At 32.5% G+C, this 22,212-nt stretch overlaps 4 protein-coding genes, 1 non-coding gene and 1 further gene across 5 annotated transcripts, besides 2 other annotated features; 4 read left to right on the forward strand and 2 right to left on the reverse strand.

The window, feature by feature from the left end:
* Positions 1-184: 184 nt before the first annotated feature.
* On the reverse strand, positions 185-3,739 carry TFC3 (transcription factor TFIIIC subunit TFC3; the record flags this gene model as incomplete). The annotated part of the gene is made up of 1 exon (XM_001644923.1): positions 185-3,739. One exon carries the CDS (start codon positions 3,737-3,739, stop codon positions 185-187), a length of 3,555 nt encoding a protein of 1,184 aa, XP_001644973.1.
* A 1,256-nt stretch (positions 3,740-4,995) lies between these two features.
* Positions 4,996-6,048, forward strand: ERG26 (sterol-4-alpha-carboxylate 3-dehydrogenase (decarboxylating); the record flags this gene model as incomplete). The annotated part of the gene is made up of 1 exon (XM_001644924.1): positions 4,996-6,048. One exon carries the CDS (start codon positions 4,996-4,998, stop codon positions 6,046-6,048), a length of 1,053 nt encoding a protein of 350 aa, XP_001644974.1.
* A 432-nt stretch (positions 6,049-6,480) lies between these two features.
* On the reverse strand, positions 6,481-8,337 carry RFA1 (replication factor A subunit protein RFA1; the record flags this gene model as incomplete). The annotated part of the gene is made up of 1 exon (XM_001644925.1): positions 6,481-8,337. The coding sequence occupies one exon, from the start codon at positions 8,335-8,337 to the stop codon at positions 6,481-6,483; it is 1,857 nt and encodes a 618-aa protein (XP_001644975.1).
* A 619-nt stretch (positions 8,338-8,956) lies between these two features.
* Positions 8,957-9,193: a sequence feature (similar to hypothetical protein; correction of possible frameshift sequencing error~similar to Saccharomyces cerevisiae RPN14 (YGL004C)).
* On the forward strand, positions 8,957-10,220 carry Kpol_1025p38 (the record flags this gene model as incomplete).
* Positions 9,195-10,220: a sequence feature (similar to hypothetical protein; correction of possible frameshift sequencing error~similar to Saccharomyces cerevisiae RPN14 (YGL004C)).
* Positions 10,221-12,437: 2,217 nt separating this feature from the next.
* Positions 12,438-12,510, forward strand: Kpol_1025trna4. The gene has a single exon. It is a non-coding gene; the product is annotated as a tRNA-Ala (tRNA).
* Positions 12,511-19,275: 6,765 nt separating this feature from the next.
* PMA1 (H(+)-exporting P2-type ATPase PMA1) lies at positions 19,276-21,999 on the forward strand (the record flags this gene model as incomplete). Its single annotated transcript, XM_001644926.1, has 1 exon — positions 19,276-21,999. One exon carries the CDS (start codon positions 19,276-19,278, stop codon positions 21,997-21,999), a length of 2,724 nt encoding a protein of 907 aa, XP_001644976.1.
* Between the last annotated feature and the right edge of the window lie 213 nt (positions 22,000-22,212).

Below are 22,212 nucleotides of genomic sequence, written 5' to 3' on the forward strand. Positions count from 1 at the left end.
AATGCATTGTCGGAGTAAGTAAAGAAATATAATATATATACCAACTTTTATAATTGAAAAAAATATTATTTCTCAAGTAAGTTTAATCATTAATTGCTCTCTAACGTTTACATTTGTCAAATTATATATGTTGTAAAAAAAAAAAAAGATTTTCATTTCTATCTTCATTAACAATACTACATAGTTACATCAAAAGAGTATACCAATTGTGCGATAAACTGTAACCAGAATATGGCGTTTCATATAATAATCCCTTTTTGTTTAGCCAAACACATATCTCACTGATTTCGTTTTCGCAAACAATATCATTACAGTTTCTAATTAGTCTCTTAATCGTAATCCCAGGGTTGTAAAGGATTTCATTAATAATAATAACTACTAAACTTTTCCAAATATTCGACCTAATGTTTCCTTCACCATCTAGCCATAACCTAGAATAAGGCTTGCCCATTGGTATTGCTACTTCGATTGCTTTCCAAATGTTTTTCATTTCATTTTTGAGCGCACCTACAATTAATGGTGGAGTTAAGGCAGTAACATCAAACCTTCTTGTACTGTAATTTAAAGGTTTTATTTTCCTATCAATTGGTACCACATCCATAAAAACTTTACCTCTTGAAATCAAGTCAAATAAAATCCAGGATGAAACGTCCCTTACTTCTTCACTAACGATAATACCATGTTTTGATGATAACATCTCTTCAAGTTTTGTTCTGTATTTCTCTGCCTCTTCAAAGGCTTCATAATTTCCTCTTGACGTCAGGATATCGTTTACTGCATTTGTTGATGCCAGCTTAGAATTCCTTAAGTACAGCTGCTTTTGTTTTGCCATATCCATTATAACTTTATCCAAATCCTCCTTAGGAAAGTGGTTTAAAACTTCTATCTGATCTTTGCTTGTTTCCGTTTCATCTATTAAAATCGATCTAATTATCGATTTGACATCACCTTCGGTTAATTTACCTTCATTTGTATTGGAAATTTTACTAGAAGAGTAGGAATAAACTTTTTTCAATAAAGAGGCTTCCCTTTGGACCATAGAAGACATTGACAAACTTGTGTAAGTATCTAGAGACCGGGAGACTCTTATAAAAGTATGATGTTTCATATTTTGGTCATAACTCTTATAGAGTTTGATAGGTTTATTGCGTTCAATACCATCATGGTGCTGCCATAGACTTACCAATTTCGTTAGTTCCAATGTTTCAACATCTTCGATTGAGACTTTTTCCTGTTCAATGGCTTTAACTAATATTCTCTTCCACTTATCGACATAACCCTTCCAACCATCATATCCCATTCTGACACGACAAACTGTCCAACGCTTTTTTAAATTATCAAGGGAATTGTTGGGGAAAAGTGCTGTAATCTTATCCCACCCAATTTCATTTTTAATACTTTTAGTAATCACGACACATTGTATCAAAGCCTTTATACCCATTTTGTTACCCAAGTGGAATTTCAAATTAGAAATATCATCTATTGGAGTTGTAGGTGGTGCAGATATTTCTTTAGTAGGAAGATGTGATTCTGTGCTCTTCTTTTTTGATTTTTTCTCAGCAGCTTTGGTTCTTTTGACTCTTTTCTTTGGTTTAGCACCTGGTTCTGTACCTTCGGTGTGTCTACTTGAAGATTTATTCTGAAATTTACGAATTCTTTCTGCTGATTTCACACCTCTATGGAATTTATTCTTTTGCGTTTGATCAAAGAAATATATATCTGTATTGTGTAGAGTATCATACAGTTTCTTATTGTCTTTTTCTTGTATAATATATTGATCTATTTGTTCTTCTGTGGTCTCTGGTAGATATATTAAACGTCTTCCCGTATTGACATCTAATTTAAAGCACAGCTTATCACTTTCAATCATCAAATCCATGTCTCCTCGTATAGTTTTTTTGTCAATTATAGTTATAGATTTCATATGCTTTGTAAGTGATTCTAATAATTGTTCGTTCATAAAGCATACACCGCCCATCTTCTGTAAAACTTCTATAATAGCTATTTGACGTTTTAGTGAACGTAAGGAACCTGCCGAAAATCCACCAATATTTAATAACCCTGAGTTAGACTTGATTTCGACCTTTTCATCTGCGATTGTTGTGGGAGGGGTAACATTAACTTCAGTAACCTGTTCAGGTTGAGCATTTTCGATTGATGTGACATCTTCATTTGTCTCTTGCTTCTTTCTTTTATTTTCAGGACCTGGAGTTGATTCTGTACTTTCTTTATCACTTGAATTGTTTATCGTTTTTCTCTTACGACTGCGTGGCACTGAATTAGGATTATCTGGCACTTTTATTTCACCATTCCAAAAGAATTGGTCTGAACCATTATTTGAAATGAATCTTAGTGTATTATTCAATGGTACAAACGCCTCCTTATTAAGTTTTGATAGATCGGTATTTTGGTTTGTAATAGGTTTTAGAACCCCTGCTGATTTTGAAATTTTATTACCGGTTAATTTATTGAAGTTATTTTCAGTGAAAAGCCTATAAAACTTTTTCTTACCTTCGAAATCATAAACACGAACAATTGAATTTGTTGAAATTTTGTTTTTTTGTTTGCCTACAGTTTCAATATAATATTCACTTGATTTTGTAAAAATTCTTTGATAGTCTCTACCGGTTATATTATTGACAGTATCCATGGTTGAAACACCATTAACACCTGATTCATCTACGAAATCATAAGTTTGATTTTGAATTGGATAAAATCTATTTAGCAGGAAATTTTGTCTATGTTTAACCAATGAAGAAGAAGGGGAGTCCTCTACCATGAGGCCATCTTGTTGCAATAGTTGCATTGCATTTATGTTGTCAATATCATCATAATTGTCTTCCAATTCTGCTTCGATTTTATCATCTGTAGTTATGTCATCTTCATCATTATCACTGTCGAAATCCAAATCATTCGAATTTTTATCTTCTTGTTGATAATCTCTTAAATATTTTACACATCTAATTTTGACATCAGGGTTTGTAGGCGACACAACATAAACCTTTTTTAAATAACCTTTTTCATCTAACCAAGTGATGGCTGTTAAGAACGACCTTGAGACTCTTGTATCTTGATCAAATTTCAACTCTCTTTTCAAATCAGTTGTTTGACGTATACCATTTTTGGATTTTTTAACTACATCAACGATAGTCGATAAAGACTCTCTTAAACTTATGTAAGGTTTTTCCTCATGTGGAATATCCTCTGAGAACTTTTGTAACCTTAATAATTTAACTACATGACCTTTATAAACAATTTGGCTTCCTGTGACTAAATTACCCAATTTTTTTATTCTCCCTGTGATACTACGAGAGTCCTGTTTTGTTACATTAGCTAAATCCTTTGTGTTGATACCTTTTTTCCTTGATTTTGCAATTTCCAATAGTAATTCAAAAGCTGAATTACCAATTGAACATTCTTTCTTATTATATCCTGTGAGTATTTCCCATAGTTTATCTTCCGTGATTCTTGCATCGAAATCAGACAACGAACTTTGAATCTCCATAAAATTGGAATGTAAATCGTTGCCAATGTAAACTTCACCATTCTTATAAAGCAAAATGTCTTTATTTGAGAAAATAGAATGTAAGATGAATTCATTCAAAGAATCGTCCCCGTCATTACCCAACAATTTTTTACTCAACTCGTAAAGTTTTTCAATAGCTATCTTCCCACCTTCGTAAGCAATTTCCTGTGAAATCAAATCCACTAATTCATCAGGATATATAGTTGACACCATCACTACAGTGCTAGTTACTTTACTATCTGATGAACCTTAAATTTTATCAATTATTGAATCTTCCCTTTGCCCTGAAAAAAATCAAAATATAAAAATAATCAGAACTTATTTATATATACCCAAAATATAGAAAACAAAATTCATCAATTCGTTAATTGACCAATTCCTACAACGACTAAAAAGTGCTTTTTAACAATATAAATCAGCTTTTATTCCTCTTTAAGTTAATTATAATTTAAAGGTTTATCTCTATTTGGTTCTTAGTTATGTAGAATGACAGGAAATTATAAAGAAGTAATAATGAAATAAATTATCAAAAAAAAACGAAAAAACATCAAAAAACGTCAAAAATGCATCTTCCAAGAATCGAACACCGGAGAAAGTGTTCGAAATCGATGAGTTCTTTTTTTTTCTTTTTTTGAAAAAGTTTAACAGACGTTTCTTTTTTTAATTAGTTTGGGTCTCACATTTTTCACAAAAAGCTGGTTAGGTCCAGAGTATGTCGCTATGCTATGCTATGCTATGCTATGCTATGGATAAACTACAGTAATAAAAGCAAGATTATAATGTTAACGATAGATGCCATCCTATCTATAGTCTAGTCTACTCTAGTCTTTGGATATGAATGAAGTCAACCAACCGATACTCATCCAATTCTCAATCAAAATCACTTGGATGGATGTATTTAATTTTGATTCAGTATATATATATATATATATATATAATATAGTCTTGATCTAGCGACAGTGTAATCCAAATATATACTTCGCATCAACTCATCAATCCCAAGTTCATCGTAGTGATATGATATCGTTTATAGCCAATTATTTTTTTTTTGGCAAAAGGTATTTTTTTTTCCCAAGAGGTTAGTTTGTTCCTGTTGCTGTCTCTCTCCCAATATCTCCCAGTCTCTCTCTTTCTCTCTCTTTCTCTCTCTCTCTTTCTCCCAGTCTGATGATATCGATAATATGGTAGCAAGATCAGGTAAGGTTGCTTGTTTCTTTCCCTTTCTCTCTCTCTCTCTCTTATATATACCATCTCGAATATTTTACGAAGTTTTCATTCTTATTTAATAAGGAAAAGTGTTTCGAGCTTGCTAATTGTGATTGTAATTGTAATTGGTGTTTTAATTGTTACTGTAACTGCTATATAAATCGACGACTGTGTGATCTAATTCAGTTTCTCAATTTATTTACTACAAGATCACTTTTCAGAGAAGTTAAGTTATAGATATACACAGTGTTGTTTAATTTAAAATGTCAGATATCTCTTCTGTATTGTTAATTGGTGGTGCTGGTTTTTTGGGTTTACATTTGGTTCAACAGTTTTCTGAAGTTAAACCAACTCCTAAAATTTCAGTATTTGATGTAAGACCATTGCCTGAGAAACTATCCAAACAATTCTCTTTTGATCCAAGTTCAATTGGTTTCTTCAAAGGTGATTTGACCTCTGCTGAAGACTTAGAAAAGGCTATTAAAGAAAGTGGTTGTAATGTAGTTGTTCATTCCGCTTCCCCAATGCATGGTAATAGCCAAGAAGTTTATGAATTAGTTAATGTTAAAGGTACTAGAAATATCATCGATGTTTCAAAAAAATGTGGTGTCAAGGCTTTGGTTTATACTTCTTCTGCTGGTGTCATATTTAATGGTCAAGATGTTCACAATGCTGATGAATCATGGCCAATTCCTGAAATCCCAATGGATGGTTATAATGAAACAAAGGCTATCGCTGAAGATATGGTTTTAAAGGCAAATGATCCAGAAAATGGATTCGTAACCATTGCTTTACGTCCTGCTGGTATCTTTGGTCCTGGTGATAGACAATTGGTTCCAGGTTTAAGAGCCGTTGCTAAATTAGGTCAATCGAAGTTTCAAATTGGTGACAATAATAACTTATTCGATTGGACTTATGCTGGTAATGTCGCAGACTCTCATGTATTGGGTGCTCAAAAATTACTAGATCCAGCCACTTCAGATTCAGTCTCTGGTGAAACTTTCTTCATTACAAATGATACTCCAACATATTTCTGGGCTTTAGCTCGTACTGTATGGAAAGCTGATGGCCATGTGGACAAGCGTGTCATCGTATTGAAAAGACCTGTTGCAATTTTGGCAGGTTATCTATCTGAATTCTTCTCAAAGTTATCTGGTAAAGAACCAGGTTTGACTCCATTCAGAGTAAAGATAGTTTGTGCCTACCGTTACCATAATATATCAAAGGCTAAGAAACTATTAGGATATTCACCACAAGTTGATATTGAAGAAGGTATTAGAAGAACTCTTGCTTGGATGGATGAAAAACTAGATTAGATTTAATGAGATCTTGCAATCCAAATTTGTATACGAAACTAGTGACGAGATGATAATAATTTATATAAATTAACATATAAACATATTTAAATATAGATGATCAAATACAGAATTAAGACTATGAAACTTAGAAATAAAGCAAGTAGCTTTTATGGGTTAAACCCCCATAATATGTAGTAACCTGTCATTCGAACCTTAAATGGAGTTGAAAGCCTAAAAAATGTAGATGTTATGCTTAATAACAATATACCTGGTGAAAGAAAGGGTATTACCACTAACACCTCTTCACATATAAAATCAAAACTATATCAAGATAGAGTTAATAATCAATACAGTGAGACACCTAATAAATGGCATCCATATCTAAGAAATAACATAATTAATTGTATATATACATAATTTAAAAAATATTAGATTTTTTAGTTAATTGGATTATATCAATAATGCCTTCGAAAGCTCAGAGGCTAAGAAATCGGATTCTACTTTATAATTTAACTTGTGTAGGTTGGATACAGTATATCTTATTCTAGTTTGGTCATTGTAATTATCTTCCCTTGCTCTAATTCTAAAATCATATGGATTCATTTGAATGCTTTGTGTTTTTTTACTGAAAGCATCGGGATCGCTATCTTTTAACTCTATTAAACTATTGGCATCAATTCCAAGCAGCTGTTTAGCTTGATCATTAAATAGTGTCAACCACATCTGGCCAGTTTCATCCATTATAGATATCGTTAGCATGTATCTCCATTCTGGCTGTTCACTTGTTTTATCACATCTTTCACATCTCCAAGAACCATTGTGTTCGATGACCTTCTTATTACAGTCGGCATTAGTACAAGCAGGGTATGCAAAATTATCAACCTTTAGAAAACTAACAGAGGCTTTAACACTGAAGAAATCACCCTTTTCGCTCTTTCCTAAATTATCAGATTGAGCTTTTGCAATAGTTGTACGTTGAGAAATAAACTTCATCAAGTTATCAGAAGATGGAGCACCGCCAACTTCTTGGTTTAGAGAAGAAAAGTTCTCATTCTTACCACTTGTATCGTACCAACCCTTCAAAGAATAAGCTTCTGGGATTTCAGGATTTGGAATCAGAGTACTATTAAAACCCATTGATAAGGACTTACCACCGAAGTCACTAACTCTAACACCCTTAATAGCAACAATAGACCCTTCTGGTAAATTAAAATCTAAGGCTTGTTGGTTCCATAAACCAACAGAAATGGAGAAACCTGAATCATCGACAATAGTGATATCACGACGATCGAATTTTTTACCTGCCTTTGAAGTTAACTCGAAGTGTGGGTTAACAGTTTGAATAACACCCAAAACATCCACGGTAGAACTAGCTTCCTGGTTTTGAATTGCATCAAGTTTGATAAAACTGAAATGAGTCTTTGGAACATTACTTTCATCTTGACATTCTTCGATAACAGTTTCTCTATCTAAACTTAATTCATATGGATGTGACAAATTGGAAAATTGAGGTTTAGCAGGTTGTAATCTCGCTTTTGATACATAATAAACTTTACCTTCTTGCAAAACTTCATTAAATTTAGTTGCCATATCATTGAAAGCAGTTGCCCTAATTTCACCAGAGGTATCTAAGAAGTTTACACTAAACAGCTTACCTTCACCCTTTTGATTATGCCAAGTCTTAATTTCACCCTTATATGAGACTCTTGCCTTAATAGTCCATACATTTTGATATGGTGACAATTGTTCGATGGCAAAGATTGGTCTTGATTTTTGAGAATCTGACATTGTATTATTTTGATGACTAGTAGAATTAGATTGGTGAGTTGTAGTGGCGACTGGAGCACTTGAAGCAGCAGCGGTGGCACCTGATTGTGGTGCTGCTGCTGTAGTAGAAGATGCAGACTCACCCAAGACTTCATCTTGGTGTTGCATGAAATAGGCATCTAAAAACTCAGTAGTCTGTTCAATAACTTCAGCACCAGATCTTACCAATTCAAAATCATCAATTAATAACACATATTTCTTTCTTTCCTTAATAATTGCAGGTTCTGCAACAGTAACACGGATAAGGTCACCTCTCTGTAGTTCATTTTGTTGAAACTTTGTAGCAGCTTGATTTCTCAATAAAGCTTTCATATGGTGTACACCATCACAAATCATAATTAGATTTTTCCTATTAGCATTACCACTGTCAGATTTTCTAGTGTTATAAACCTGATACACCCCTCCATTTGGGTTATCGTATCTCTCTTGGTTAGTGAATATCTTATGGAAATCACCTGTAGTTAACTCTGGAATCGACATTTGTTATATTTATCTTTTTAATATCCTCCTTTAAAACCAAAATAGAAAGTAGGATTATATCACAGTACCAATTTCTTGCAAACCCTTCAAACCTTGCAACCTCTATATCTTTTCAAAGCTATACCTAAACAGAAAGCTATCAAGTGTTGAAATCTTCTTAAACTTTCAATCAAAGAATATAAAAACAAAACAATCAATCAATACATTCTAAAATAGTTGTTTTAGTAATACAGTGTCTTGTATACCATTCCCATTATATATATGTCAAAAGTTTACGCGTTTTTTTTCTTGAATTTTTTGAAACTTAAATCACGTTAAGTTTCGTGTTGCTGTAGGTGTAAATGAATTAGATGAGATGACAAGAGATGATAGATGATAATTTAAGAATGTTTGATTCTTTTGAGGACTATAGATGATATAGAGACTCTGGTGATGGAGTTAGAAGGAAGGTATTGTCAGGATTTTGTTTGTTTTATTAGTTTAAGTTTTGGTTGGTCTCTGGATTCAAGAACAATTGGGTTTACTATATAGGTTTTTAGGGGAACAAAATAAAATAAAAGAAAATAAAATAAGTGAGCATTAGTTTAAGGTAAGTTTGTGGATTAGAAGTTTTAGATCGATGAAGGTAGTTTCAGTAGCTCATATCCAATATGATTTTGTTAATTGCATCGATGATGTTAAAGAATTGAAAGTTTCCGAGGAAAGTTTTTTCATTAATGAAGATATTTCGAGTACTGAAATCAAAGAGTATAAAGTTAATATCAAGGCTGCATCAGACACTTCTGGTTTGAGTTTTGAAATTGATGATTCTAATGGTACAGAATTGGAATCATCTGGGTGGACATCTCTATGGTGCTAAATTAGGTAATAAATATTTCCAATTTTTAACACCTAGAAAAAACTTCACTGATATTATCTCGAAGGAATCCAGTGTAAATTGGAATTGTGCTGATTCTATTAATATTCCTGAAACTAGATACTGTTTGGGAGATTCCACTGGTGATATTTTCATTTATAATAATCGTTTTGAATTGGAAAGAGAACTTAAGGATGTGCATAAGGGAGATATAACGTTTTCTAAATTCTTTCCAAGTGGAGAAGTTTTGTTGTCAGGTTCATCTGACATGCAATTGAAAATTTGGTCTGTCTTGGATGGTTCAAATGCCAGAACTTTAGTAGGTCATAAGGCAAAAGTTACAGATGCTGAAATAATAGACAGGGGCAGAAATATATTGTCTTCTTCCTTAGATGGATCTGTTAGACTATGGGAATTAGGCTCGGGAACAACAATTAAGCAATTTGGGAGAAAAGAAAAATTAGATGACCCTATCAACGATATTTGTTTGGGAATGAGGTCCAATGAAAATAATTTATCTGAGAGTGAGTCGGTACAAGCCGGTCCATTGGAATTTGGTACACAAGATAAAGACTTCTTATCGGCACATCAATCTGGTGTTATTACCATGCATGATCTTTTTACGAAAGAACAAACTCTTCAATTTCCAAGTAAATATATGTCATCATGTGTCAAAGTAGTTCGTGACTCAAATCACCCAAATTTTGCATACGCTGGATACGGAGACGGTACTTTAGCACAATGGGATGTCAGAAAACCTACAAACCCAGTATTTGAGTGTTCGATTAACAAAGGCTCTAATATTAATACTCTATTTTTGCATCAAGATTATATTTACATCTCTTCCGATTTTGATACAAGTGTTAGAATAAAAATACTGGATGGTACAAGAAATCTTGATGTAGAGAGACCAACTTTTCTTACCTCTAATGATTATTCTGTATCCCAATATGTGAAGCATCCTGATCCTAACTCAAATGAAGTATTTTCAGTGGGGAATTGGGGATTTTGTGCAAGCTATAATTAAAGTATTAAATTTAACAGCAGATTAATCTACTTTTTTTAGTAGTTTAGCATTTATATATATTGCATTCGAGGCACCTCCCTGGTCACTTTAAAATAAGGAATTTTTTTAAAGATTTATCGAGAGATTACTTAAATGATGTTAACAAGTGATAGCTTGTTTAGGTGCTGCTTCCATTGTATTATTAAGACAAAATCAAATGATTGGTAACAGTCAGATTGTGATCCTTTAATAATATGGATAAATTTAACAGGATATTGCACTAATTGTGATTGGATAAGTAGAAACTAGAATAATAATAAGTAATTATTATAACAAGTATAGAGGATTACTACAAATAATATAAATAAGTCCACAATTTTAGAAAAAAAATATTTACTCTTTATGTCTTCTTTACCTTAAATTGGAAAGAAGAAATTCTGGAAATTTATAGACCAATTAGTGACAATCAATATAAATCAATAGAAGATAGATGTCTTAATTGTAGAATATATATATATAAAGATACTGCAGTATCAAATAAAGCGTAACAGAGGTAAATATATTTGTTCATATAATCTGTAACTATTAATAAGTGAAAAATTTTGGAGAATATCTTTTTAAAATATTGATATTAATTGAATTGGTTACTAATTATAAGAAGAAGTTAAAAAATGAGATCTATAATAACTATTATCATACTATTTATATTTTATTTTCAGTTTTTATTCTTTCTATTTAATTTAAGCTTTTATCTGAAATTGTAGAACAAAACTTAAAAACAAAATAGAAAATTATCTACTTGTATATCTGGAAAATACTACATTTTAGAACGATGCAAACAGTTTTTGAAAGGAAGTAAATTTAATAATAATCATATTTAATAAAATATTCGATAAATATTATTTGTTAAAGTCAGTGATTATTATAATTTATGCATGCTATTAACCTTTTCTTAAAAATATGATAATAATGAAATTTATCTAGAAGCTTTTAGTTACTAATAATTATAAATTAATTGAGTTTATATTAAAAATTAAAATAAATGGGTCTCATAATATATGTTCCTGTTACTTATTTTAGATTATAAAAATGTTACAAAATTTTACAACTTTCAATGTACCTCTTTTTTACTAAATATATTGAAATATAAAACTTAAATTTATATATCAATGCAAGTAATATTATTAGGTTAAAATTATAGTAAAATAATCATAAAATTCAATTCCCGGTAATTCAGTTTTTATTTTGTGATTATGTTATTTATTTTGATTGTGTTAGTGTCCATGCTAAAGGGAATTCATAAAATCACATTATTAAACATTATTAAAATAAGTATATCTAAAATAAAGAAAAATAAAATTATAGGTAGGAAACAATACTAGAAATAATTTGAAGAAAATTTTATTCCTTACTTCTGTTTCTTTGTTTTTCACTTTTCTATAGATTCTATTTTACTGTCGTTTATTCATAACAAACTGTAGAGAATTATGTTGTGGTTTTTCTACCGAATCGTTCATAGTAATAGATTCTTTATTTATTTCCAAGGACATTCTTAATAAGTTGATATTGATCCAGTGTATTAAAGTATAAAATATACACATGGGAATATAGTACATATGATAAGTATCAATTAAGATCTCATCATTTCTTATATACATTGTTGGAAATGTTTTCAGCGTCAGTAATACTTTCGTGTAAAGTAACATTTCTTTATCCTATATGAATAATGTCGTAATACGTATATATCACGTGTTACCTCATAATTCTGACACAAACTATGGATAATAAGTTAGGTTTGTCAAGCACATGAACCTTACTTCTTATTATATGCTAGGGTATTTAAATTTCAAAGACAGCTTACCGTGAGCTATAAATTTCAAATTTATTCAAGTCCTACAACAACTTGCTTGAAATTCAAATTAACTGTCGTAATGAATTAGGACACAATTGTGATTAGTCGGAACTAGCATGTGATAAGTTGGAATGTGAATGTGACAGGTTGGAACATGAATGTGATAATCTAACAAGGTCCGGGTTGAGAAAGAATGACTCTTACATGTCAAGAAAGTAAGTCAATAATGAAGGTATATAAATACAGTAGGTAGATCACTAAGATGTATATTAGCTATCCATATATAAAGGTTGCTATTTAGAAATAATAAATTAAGTTGTATTCTAAGCTAAAAGGTGACACACACTAGAGGGTTTGGCATACAACATTAACATCAACCAAAAAATGGGCACGTGGCGTAGTTGGTAGCGCGCCTGCCTTGCAAGCAGGAGGTCACTGGTTCGATTCCTGTCGTGTCCATATTTTTCATTCTCAAAATTTGAGTTACACTAGCTTGTATAATAACAACATCTTAGAGAACTCAATAATTTTTTTTTTGATTCTCTAGCATGATCCATTAATCACTAAATTAATCCTAGAATATTTAAATAAATTTTTTAAGCCCAGAAGAATGAAAATAACATTCTCTAATAAACAATTAATTTGGAAAGAATCCTTTTATGATAATCCAAAAAAAAGCAAAGAGTATATTATTCTTCCAAAATTAGTAATTGCATAATTAGATTTTAATGTCATCACAAGTACCTAAAGACCTAATTAGTTTATAGTTTATTCTATTATCATATGGCTGATTTTTAATATGTACTCTAAACGGCATAATTATTAAATAGAATCCTATACCAAAATACGTATCATTAATTATGTCAATGATAATGGCAAAAAGAATAATTAAATGAAGTGAATTGGATGGACAAATATTTTTAAGAAGAATTGGAAAGGCTGAGTACGCAATAGTAACAATAGAATTGTATCCGATTTGCGTACTAAGCTGTAAATTTATGTGATTGACGCTTGCATAGGACGGCGGTAGTTCTATCTCTTCGTACAATGGTCAAACTAATTAATGTAAGAGTAATCATTATGTGATAATAAAACTAATAAAACTGATATTAGAAGAAAGGTAAATCGCTAAACGAAAAGTTCAATTAAGTAAGAAAAGGAACCTAGAATTACTGATTTCATCAGGGTATTATTGCCTAACAAGAGGAATTTCGGTTGGTACATGCATTGTTTGGAACCGAAGAACAAGAAATAATAATTAAATCTCTAAACGGTTGTCTTGCTTTCCACAATATTCTCCAATAAACTAACAGTAATCCTAATAGGTACAGAATTCTGCAAGTCCACTGAACCAATGTAACAGTTAAAAATAAGAACTAAGCAAGGCTTATTAGAATAATCAATATCTTTTATCATTCCATCAGCTGTAATACAATGGCGAGGATAGAAGTATGAAACAAGTTTTATGGTACACCATGGATACACGATGGAAAATTGGCATTTACTCGTTAAGAGTACGAAAGTAGAGTCAACTTATGGTTACATTAACGAATGAGCAAGGGCGATAAAGCTTCATCGAGGCATTGGGTGAGTTTTGAGTAAAAAAACATAGCTAGTTCGGAAAAAGCCAATTCAACGTTTGATGTTGATGGAATATAATGAAGGCAATCCAATAATGTTGACATGCAATATAGTTCGAAAATAAGAGATAGTCCTATTCGTTAAATTGCCATTACAGTTAGACAAATATTCTCTAATCTGTACGAATAACTAATATACATCCACATAACCCTAAATTCGAAAACGTGAGAGAATTACTTCATTCATATAGGTAATTGAGGTGTTATTTATTTTTGTCATACCAATAACTAGGAACCAAGAAGCATATTTATGGTTGAATAATACGAGATGAGGTGAGAGTATTTAAGTGTGGTTTTGAAATTGTTCAGAAAAGGAAACAGCATAACATCGAAAAAGGTAAACAATCCCAAACGGGAATCAACTTGTTGTCCAATTCTGGTATAGCACTTTTGGTCCCAAATAGGAAAGAAAAGATGGAAGTAGAGAGAAGTGGTAAGTAACATTAAATTCAAGTAGAAATATGATTAGAGTAATGTTTATATTTACAATTTTCTTGTTTTGGAGTCTCTAACGATCAAAATGGTAGATATGATCCAAAATAGAAATTGCCCAAATGGGCTTAATGGATTAAGAGAGGTTTCAAAATTTTATTTTTGTAAAATGAATTGCTATTGGGGATAGATTGTTACTATTGGAAAGAAACAATTTTAAAACTCAATATGAAACGAAAATCTCAAACTCATCGGATATCTAATTTGAATCACACATTTTTGGATAGAAAGGATATGGGATTTTTCAACTATTGAGAATCAGCTTTGATATGTGAATGACAAGTGATGGTTAACAAATATCTGTCTTCTAATGGACGATCGTAATTTGGCCTATTAGTTAACAAGTTAACATTTTATCATTGTAGACTATGGCTCGTGTATGGCTCATCAAGCAGAGATTACAAAGAATATCCTGACTAGTAATGCTTTAGTTCAGGCATGTGTTATAAGGGGCTAGGAATGTGACTAAAATTAGATGAAAAAAAATATTGGAGATTTCAAGTTGTCATTAAAAATGATAATTAGCCAATGTAAACTAAAAAAGAAAACTTTCTAATTAGCAATAACTTAACTATTCTTGGTAATTGAACAGTTTGCAATCCTTCCAATGATAAAAAGAAATCACTCAGACGAATAGTACCGCTAGTGTATGAAGTGTTGAAATGATGCCATTACCCACAATACAATAATCACAAAAATTAATTGAACATTCCATTCTGCCCATAATCTTATCTATACAATGAATTTACTCATCCTTGCATCTGTTACCAACAATCTTCAAGAAGAAACAACCTTGACAGTATCAAGATATACGTAAGAGCAATAAAATAATTTCTAATCTATTGTGTTATTTCTTTTTAACATCTAGCTCCTATAAAGGGTAATATATTCTAGTTTGGGGGTTAAGATTTTATTACGAATATTTAATTTTTCAACGCATTAAATGCACTTCCGTAACATTGAATAAGAGACACACAGTATTTTTTTTTTTATTTTTACCAAATTAGCAGCAAATTACGAGATAAAAATAATTATATCTGACTTTGATTGGTCGATCAGTTGTAATAAAATTCTAAAGATAGAAAGGTAAGTCATCAATCTTAATAAGAACTATTAATTGAAGAAAGGAGCAAAAGATACCCTTTTTTCTTTTTCATCAATTCTCTCCAGTAGAAATTTCAATATTCTCGCGGGAATTAGTAATTTTACAGATATGTAAACCTTTATGGTAAAGTAGTTTATAGTTATGACAATTATGGATGGATTGATGGCGCTAGTCCATTCAGAAAGATGATATTGATGAGTGCTGGGAAATATGGTTTGAAGGGGGATGGATGATGGGGGGAATGAGTAGTACGTTATCATTGCTCGATAATCTTGAAATATAATTCAATGTTTCATGTATCCGCGGTATAAGAAATGAGAGTCAATCCCCTGGGAACATTTCAATTTACACATTTCTGCTATTATCTTGCATTGTAGTAATGGAGCCTTTTTCCCATATCAATTTTACAAGCTATACACGCTAGATCCATTAGAGATTTTTACATTTGATTGGAAATATCTTCTTTACCAGAGATGCGTTTAAGAGAAATTTGATAACCAGACCCATGTGTATATACAAGATTTAGCCACGGCTAAATCCATCACAAGATTAGTGCCTATTTCTTGCTTCCTCTACCAATGTAACATTTCTTCAAGGATGAGATCATAGTAACTTCCTGTATTACCAGAGAAAAAAAAGATAACGTCTTTTTTTTCCCTGTCTGCTGCGTCTTAGTTTCTATTTTTTTGATAAGAGTTAGAAAATGGCTATTACATTATATGCACCCAGAGCTATGATGGAACTGGGACGGTAGATAGCATTATCTATAGAAGGTAAGCTTTTTTTGATGTGTGAAAAGGCAAATGCAACAGCACAAGCAACAGCAACAGCAAAAGAAAAACTGAATTCTATTGAGTTGAAAAAAAATTCGCTCCTTCATGTTCTGTTGGAAGATTCCGCGATCGGAGAGGTTGGACGCACATGAGATCATAATTTGCAATGAAATCTTGAAATCTTGAAATCTTGGACGAGATGCCCTGCCGCTGGGAACATGCCTTTCATTCTTTCATTTTTTATTTTTACTTTTAATATTGGTGTTAATTTCGAACCACTTCTCTTGACTAGTCAAGCTCCCTACTAGATTAAGACAAATAGCAAAAGACAATTTATTCAGTAATCAAGAAATCTGAAAAATTATTGACATTCAAGACAACTGCCGCACCACTTAAACGCATCTCTACCATAAAAAAAGAATTGATATTTTTTTTATATAATTTGATTTCAAGGCATGGCTAGCACTACAAGGGCAGCAAAGTACATGAAGAAATTGAGTTTTTTTAAACCTGAAGGTAACGTGAAGTAACATAGCATAACGTAATATATGTAATATAGTTCAAGGGAAGAATAATCCCCGTTTACGCACATATCAAGAGACCAGCCGTTACATACTTTGTACAATTACAGTGGGAATGATGTAAAATATTGAACCAAAAAAATAAAAATTTTAAAATTCTAATTTTACGGTCTCTTACGTAGTGAGTGGTAAAAGAAAAACATAATTTCTAAGTTTGTTCGAAGTCCAGCTATTGAGGAAAGCTCCGAACAATTAGAAAATAGCAAGAAATTGAATTAGAAAATGGCTAACTAACGTTAAATAATTATAATCGATAGCAAAGTGAAAATCGACGTTCCGGTTCTGCTTTCTAAATTCTACGAGCTGAGACAAGCTAAGAGAAGAGAAGAGAAGAGAAGAGAAGGCAAAAGACAGATAGACTTTTTCTATATCCCTGTCTTCTGATAATTAATTGAAACTCCAACTCAACTGAAGAGTTGGAAAAAAAATAAAATTAAAAAAGATTAAAAATTTTAAGTCCATAAGCATGATGGGTATACAGATGAAAAAACACTAATAATCTCTCAAGATACCCTTCCGCCGGTAGTCCTTCACTTGAAGATTGATAGTTGCTATTCTTACTTTGCTTGTCTTCCAAGTTAGTAAAAAATGTCTTTTTATGTTTTTTATTTCTCAAATTATGTAGAATTTCTTCATTAGTAAGGAATATAAACAAAAAAAACCCATCGTAAACGTCTGTAACTTTGTAATCTTGATGGTAAACATACGAAAAAGAGGCCACTGGCCCAACCAACCAACCAAAGTATCTCTCCTAAGTTAAATAACCACACAAACGCACAAACGCAAACGCAAACGCAAACGCAAACGCAAACGCAAACGCAAACGCAAACACACTCACGCAAACATACAAATTACAATATAAAAATAGTTTTGACAGGCGAAGGAAGCAGTTCCAGTCAAACAATTGCATTTCAATATACTTTTCTTTGCTCTTGAAGATATTATTCATTGCTATTGTTGTTGTTTGCATTTATCCAATTATAGACATAAGACAACATAAGGTAAAAACAATAACAAGACATTTCCAAACAAAGAAACTTTGCTTGGATCAGAAAATTTAACCAAAACAAGACTAAGTAGCCTGATGTACTAAACCAGTAGCTTTCCGTGTAACTCGTACGTAATTTCGTCGATATGAAATGAAATGATATGATATGATATGCTCTTGCTATTCGTTCTTGTGCTCTTGTGCTCTTGTGCTCTTGATATCACTTGGCCGGCAATACCAAAAAGAAAGTGTGTTGTTACCAACTACATGTACTTATCAGGATAATTCATTGACAATTATTTACTGAGGTTTTTTGGGCAAAAAAGACCTTACAGAGATTGGAACAGAGAGTAATGGGCGATGATGAAATGTTAGAGCTTTTTAATTAATTCCCTTGCTAACTCTCTGTGATTCTTTTATTTACATCTATCTCGTCTGGTCCATCAAACGGAGACCGTGATGGTTCAGTTTTGCTTATATTCCTCACCCAGCTTCTTACCGGACATGTCTATCTATCGAGAGATGCAATCACAGCTCAATAATTTTTCACTTTTTCACTTTTTCACTTTTTTTTTTCTATTCCATTTCTAACAGGTTTCCTCTGAAATTCAATGCAGTTGTAGGATAAGATAATATAATCAACTACACACAAGACAAGACAAACTAGAGAGAAAGAGAGAGAGATAAATTGAATTGAGTGAGTTATTGGTTAAGATAACTTTAAAGAAACAGAGTAGAGTAAACGAACAAACACACATACAGTACATGATATAATCCCGAACACAGATTATTGTTTGTATGTTTTAATGTTTTTGGCTTTTTGTTATTGGAAATTTTTCACTTTGTCTCGTTGTTGCAGGTTCTTTTCTATTAGTCTCTCTCTTTATTTCTCTCTCTGGTATATTATCTACAGTTTTGAAAAAGAAAAATTAATTCTCTCCTTAACGTTTTTACACTGGCTGATGATGATGTATATTGTTCTTTCTCTTGCTGTTCACTGGACATTTTCCGTTTATTTTCTAATATCATCATCCATCATCTTAATTTTGTTTCTTGACAATTGAGTTGAGTTGAGTTCACTTTGAGTTCATCAGCATCTTTCGAAATGTGGTTTATGTTTACTATTGTCATTATACTTGATGCAATTGTAAGAAAGTTGAGTACAGAAGGGAGTGAAAAAAAAATAAATTTTTTTTTTTCACTCTTCCCTCACTCAACTTTATCGATATATACCTTAAACTGACTATATACCTAATGCCAATTGACCTTTCTTGTCATCAATTGTATATAAAGAGGCCATAATTTCAACTCAATTGCTAATTTCGAATTCCTTTCTCATTTCAATTTATCTATTTCATTATATATATTCTTCTTACTTTGTTTCTTTGTACAGAACAGTATCAGATCTTTTTATCAAATTTATCATATACAGGTAACTTTTAAGTTCTTTTCAAATATACCAATAATATTATCCTTTTAATTTATAATACCTTTTAATAATTAATAAATTAATAATTTTTTAATTAAAGGATCAATATTTAATAATAATATACATTACAAATTTTAATACCCTGTTAATTTTTAGTAGCTGTATTGATATTAATTTGAAATAAAAAGAAAAAATCAAACCCATTATAATATAAAAATGTCTGATTCTGAAGAAGTAATTAGTCAAGAAAAACCACCACAAGAGTACTCTGACTCTTCATCTTCCTCTTCCGATGAAGATGAAGATATCGATGCTTTAATCGAAGACTTACAATCTAACCACGGTGGTGACGACGATGATGATGAAAGTGAAGATGAACATGTCGCCGCTGGTGAAGCTAGAGTTATTCCAGAAGAAATGTTACAAACCGACCCATCTTACGGTTTGTCTTCTGATGAAGTCGCTAGAAGAAGAAAGAAGTACGGTTTAAACCAAATGTCTGAAGAAGTTGAAAACTTATTCATTAAATTCTTAATGTTCTTCATTGGTCCAATTCAATTCGTTATGGAAGCTGCCGCTATCTTAGCTGCTGGTTTGTCCGATTGGGTCGATTTCGGTGTTATCTGTGGTTTGTTAATGTTAAACGCTACCGTTGGTTTCGTTCAAGAATTCCAAGCTGGTTCTATTGTCGATGAATTAAAGAAGACTTTAGCTAACTCTGCTATCGTCATCAGAGATGGTCAATTAGTTGAAGTTCCAGCTAATGAAATTGTTCCAGGTGACATTTTACAATTGGAAGATGGTACTATTATTCCAGCCGATGGTCGTTTAGTTACCGAAAACTGTTTCGTTCAAATCGATCAATCTGCTATTACTGGTGAATCTTTGGCTGTCGACAAACATTACGGTGACCAAGCTTTCTCTTCTTCCACTGTTAAGAGAGGTGAAGCTTTCATGATCGTTACTGCTATTGGTGACAACACTTTCGTTGGTAGAGCTGCTGCTTTAGTTAACCAAGCTTCTGGTGGCCAAGGTCATTTCACTGAAGTTTTGAACGGTATCGGTGTTATCTTGTTGGTTTTGGTTATTGTTACTTTGTTGGTTGTCTGGACTGCCGGTTTCTACAGAACTGTTAACATTGTTACCATTTTGAGATACACTTTAGGTATTACTATTGTCGGTGTCCCAGTCGGTTTGCCAGCTGTCGTCACCACTACCATGGCTGTCGGTGCTGCTTACTTGGCTAAGAAGCAAGCTATTGTCCAAAAATTGTCTGCTATTGAATCTTTGGCTGGTGTCGAAATCTTGTGTTCTGACAAGACCGGTACTTTGACTAAGAACAAGTTGACTTTACATGAACCATACACTGTCGAAGGTGTATCTGAAGATGACTTAATGTTGACTGCTTGTTTGGCTGCTTCTAGAAAGAAGAAGGGTTTGGATGCTATTGACAAGGCTTTCTTGAAATCTTTGATCCACTACCCAGTTGCTAAGGATGCTTTGACTAAATACAAGGTCTTGGAATTCCACCCATTTGACCCTGTTTCCAAGAAGGTTACTGCTGTTGTCGAATCCCCAGAAGGTGAAAGAATTATCTGTGTTAAAGGTGCTCCATTGTTCGTTTTGAAGACTGTCGAAGAAGACCATCCAATTCCAGAAGATGTCCATGAAAACTACGAAAACAAGGTTGCTGAATTGGCTTCTAGAGGTTTCCGTGCTTTAGGTGTTGCTAGAAAGAGAGGTGAAGGTCACTGGGAAATCTTAGGTGTTATGCCATGTATGGATCCTCCAAGAGATGATACTGCTCAAACTGTCAACGAAGCTAGACATTTAGGTTTGAGAGTTAAGATGTTAACTGGTGACGCTGTCGGTATTGCTAAGGAAACTTGTAGACAATTAGGTTTGGGTACCAACATTTACAATGCTGAAAGATTAGGTTTAGGTGGTGGTGGTGACATGCCAGGTTCTGAATTAGCTGATTTTGTTGAAAATGCTGATGGTTTCGCTGAAGTTTTCCCACAACACAAATATAAGGTCGTCGAAATTTTGCAAAACAGAGGTTACTTGGTTGCTATGACTGGTGATGGTGTTAACGATGCTCCATCTTTGAAGAAGGCTGATACCGGTATTGCTGTTGAAGGTGCTACTGATGCTGCTAGATCTGCTGCTGATATCGTTTTCTTGGCTCCAGGTTTATCTGCTATTATTGATGCTTTGAAGACTTCCAGACAAATTTTCCACAGAATGTATGCTTACGTTGTTTACCGTATCGCTTTGTCCTTACATTTGGAAATCTTCTTGGGTCTATGGATTGCTATTTTGAACCACTCCTTGGATATTGATTTAATTGTTTTCATTGCTATTTTCGCTGATGTTGCTACTTTGGCTATTGCTTACGATAATGCTCCATACTCTCCAAAACCAGTTAAATGGGATTTACCAAGATTATGGGGTATGTCTATCATCTTAGGTATTCTTTTGGCTATCGGTACTTGGATTCCATTGACCACCATGTTCTTACCAAAGGGTGGTATTATCCAAAACTTCGGTTCCATTGATGGTGTTTTGTTCTTGGAAATTTCCTTGACTGAAAACTGGTTGATTTTCATTACTAGAGCTGCTGGTCCATTCTGGTCTTCTATTCCATCTTGGCAATTAACTGGTGCAGTCTTCGCTGTCGATGTCATTGCTACTATGTTTACCTTATTCGGTTGGTGGTCTCAAAACTGGACTGACATTGTTACTGTCGTCCGTATCTACATCTGGTCTGTCGGTATTTTCTGTGTCTTAGGTGGTGCTTACTACTTGATGTCTGAATCTGAAACCTTTGACAGATTGATGAACGGTAAGCCATTGAAGGAAGAAAAGCCAACCAGATCTGTTGAAGATTTCTTGGCTGCTATGCAAAGAGTTTCTACTCAACACGAAAAAGAAAACTAAATGTCATAATATTAATCTGTCATTTTTTTCTCTTTCAATCATTTTTTGATTTTTGATAAAAGTTCATTAGCTGTTTTCTCTCGCTGAATTTTCTGGTTTGATCATTTCACTTACACACAATACACACACATTGTGATATGATCTTAATTATTGATTTTTTATTGTTTTTGTCTTACACACACTACACACACTGATAATACAATATAATTTCAA

This window comes from Vanderwaltozyma polyspora, genomic scaffold (assembly GCF_000150035.1).
Source record: "Vanderwaltozyma polyspora DSM 70294 KpolScaffold1025 genomic scaffold, whole genome shotgun sequence".
Lineage (NCBI taxonomy): Eukaryota > Fungi > Ascomycota > Saccharomycetes > Saccharomycetales > Saccharomycetaceae > Vanderwaltozyma > Vanderwaltozyma polyspora.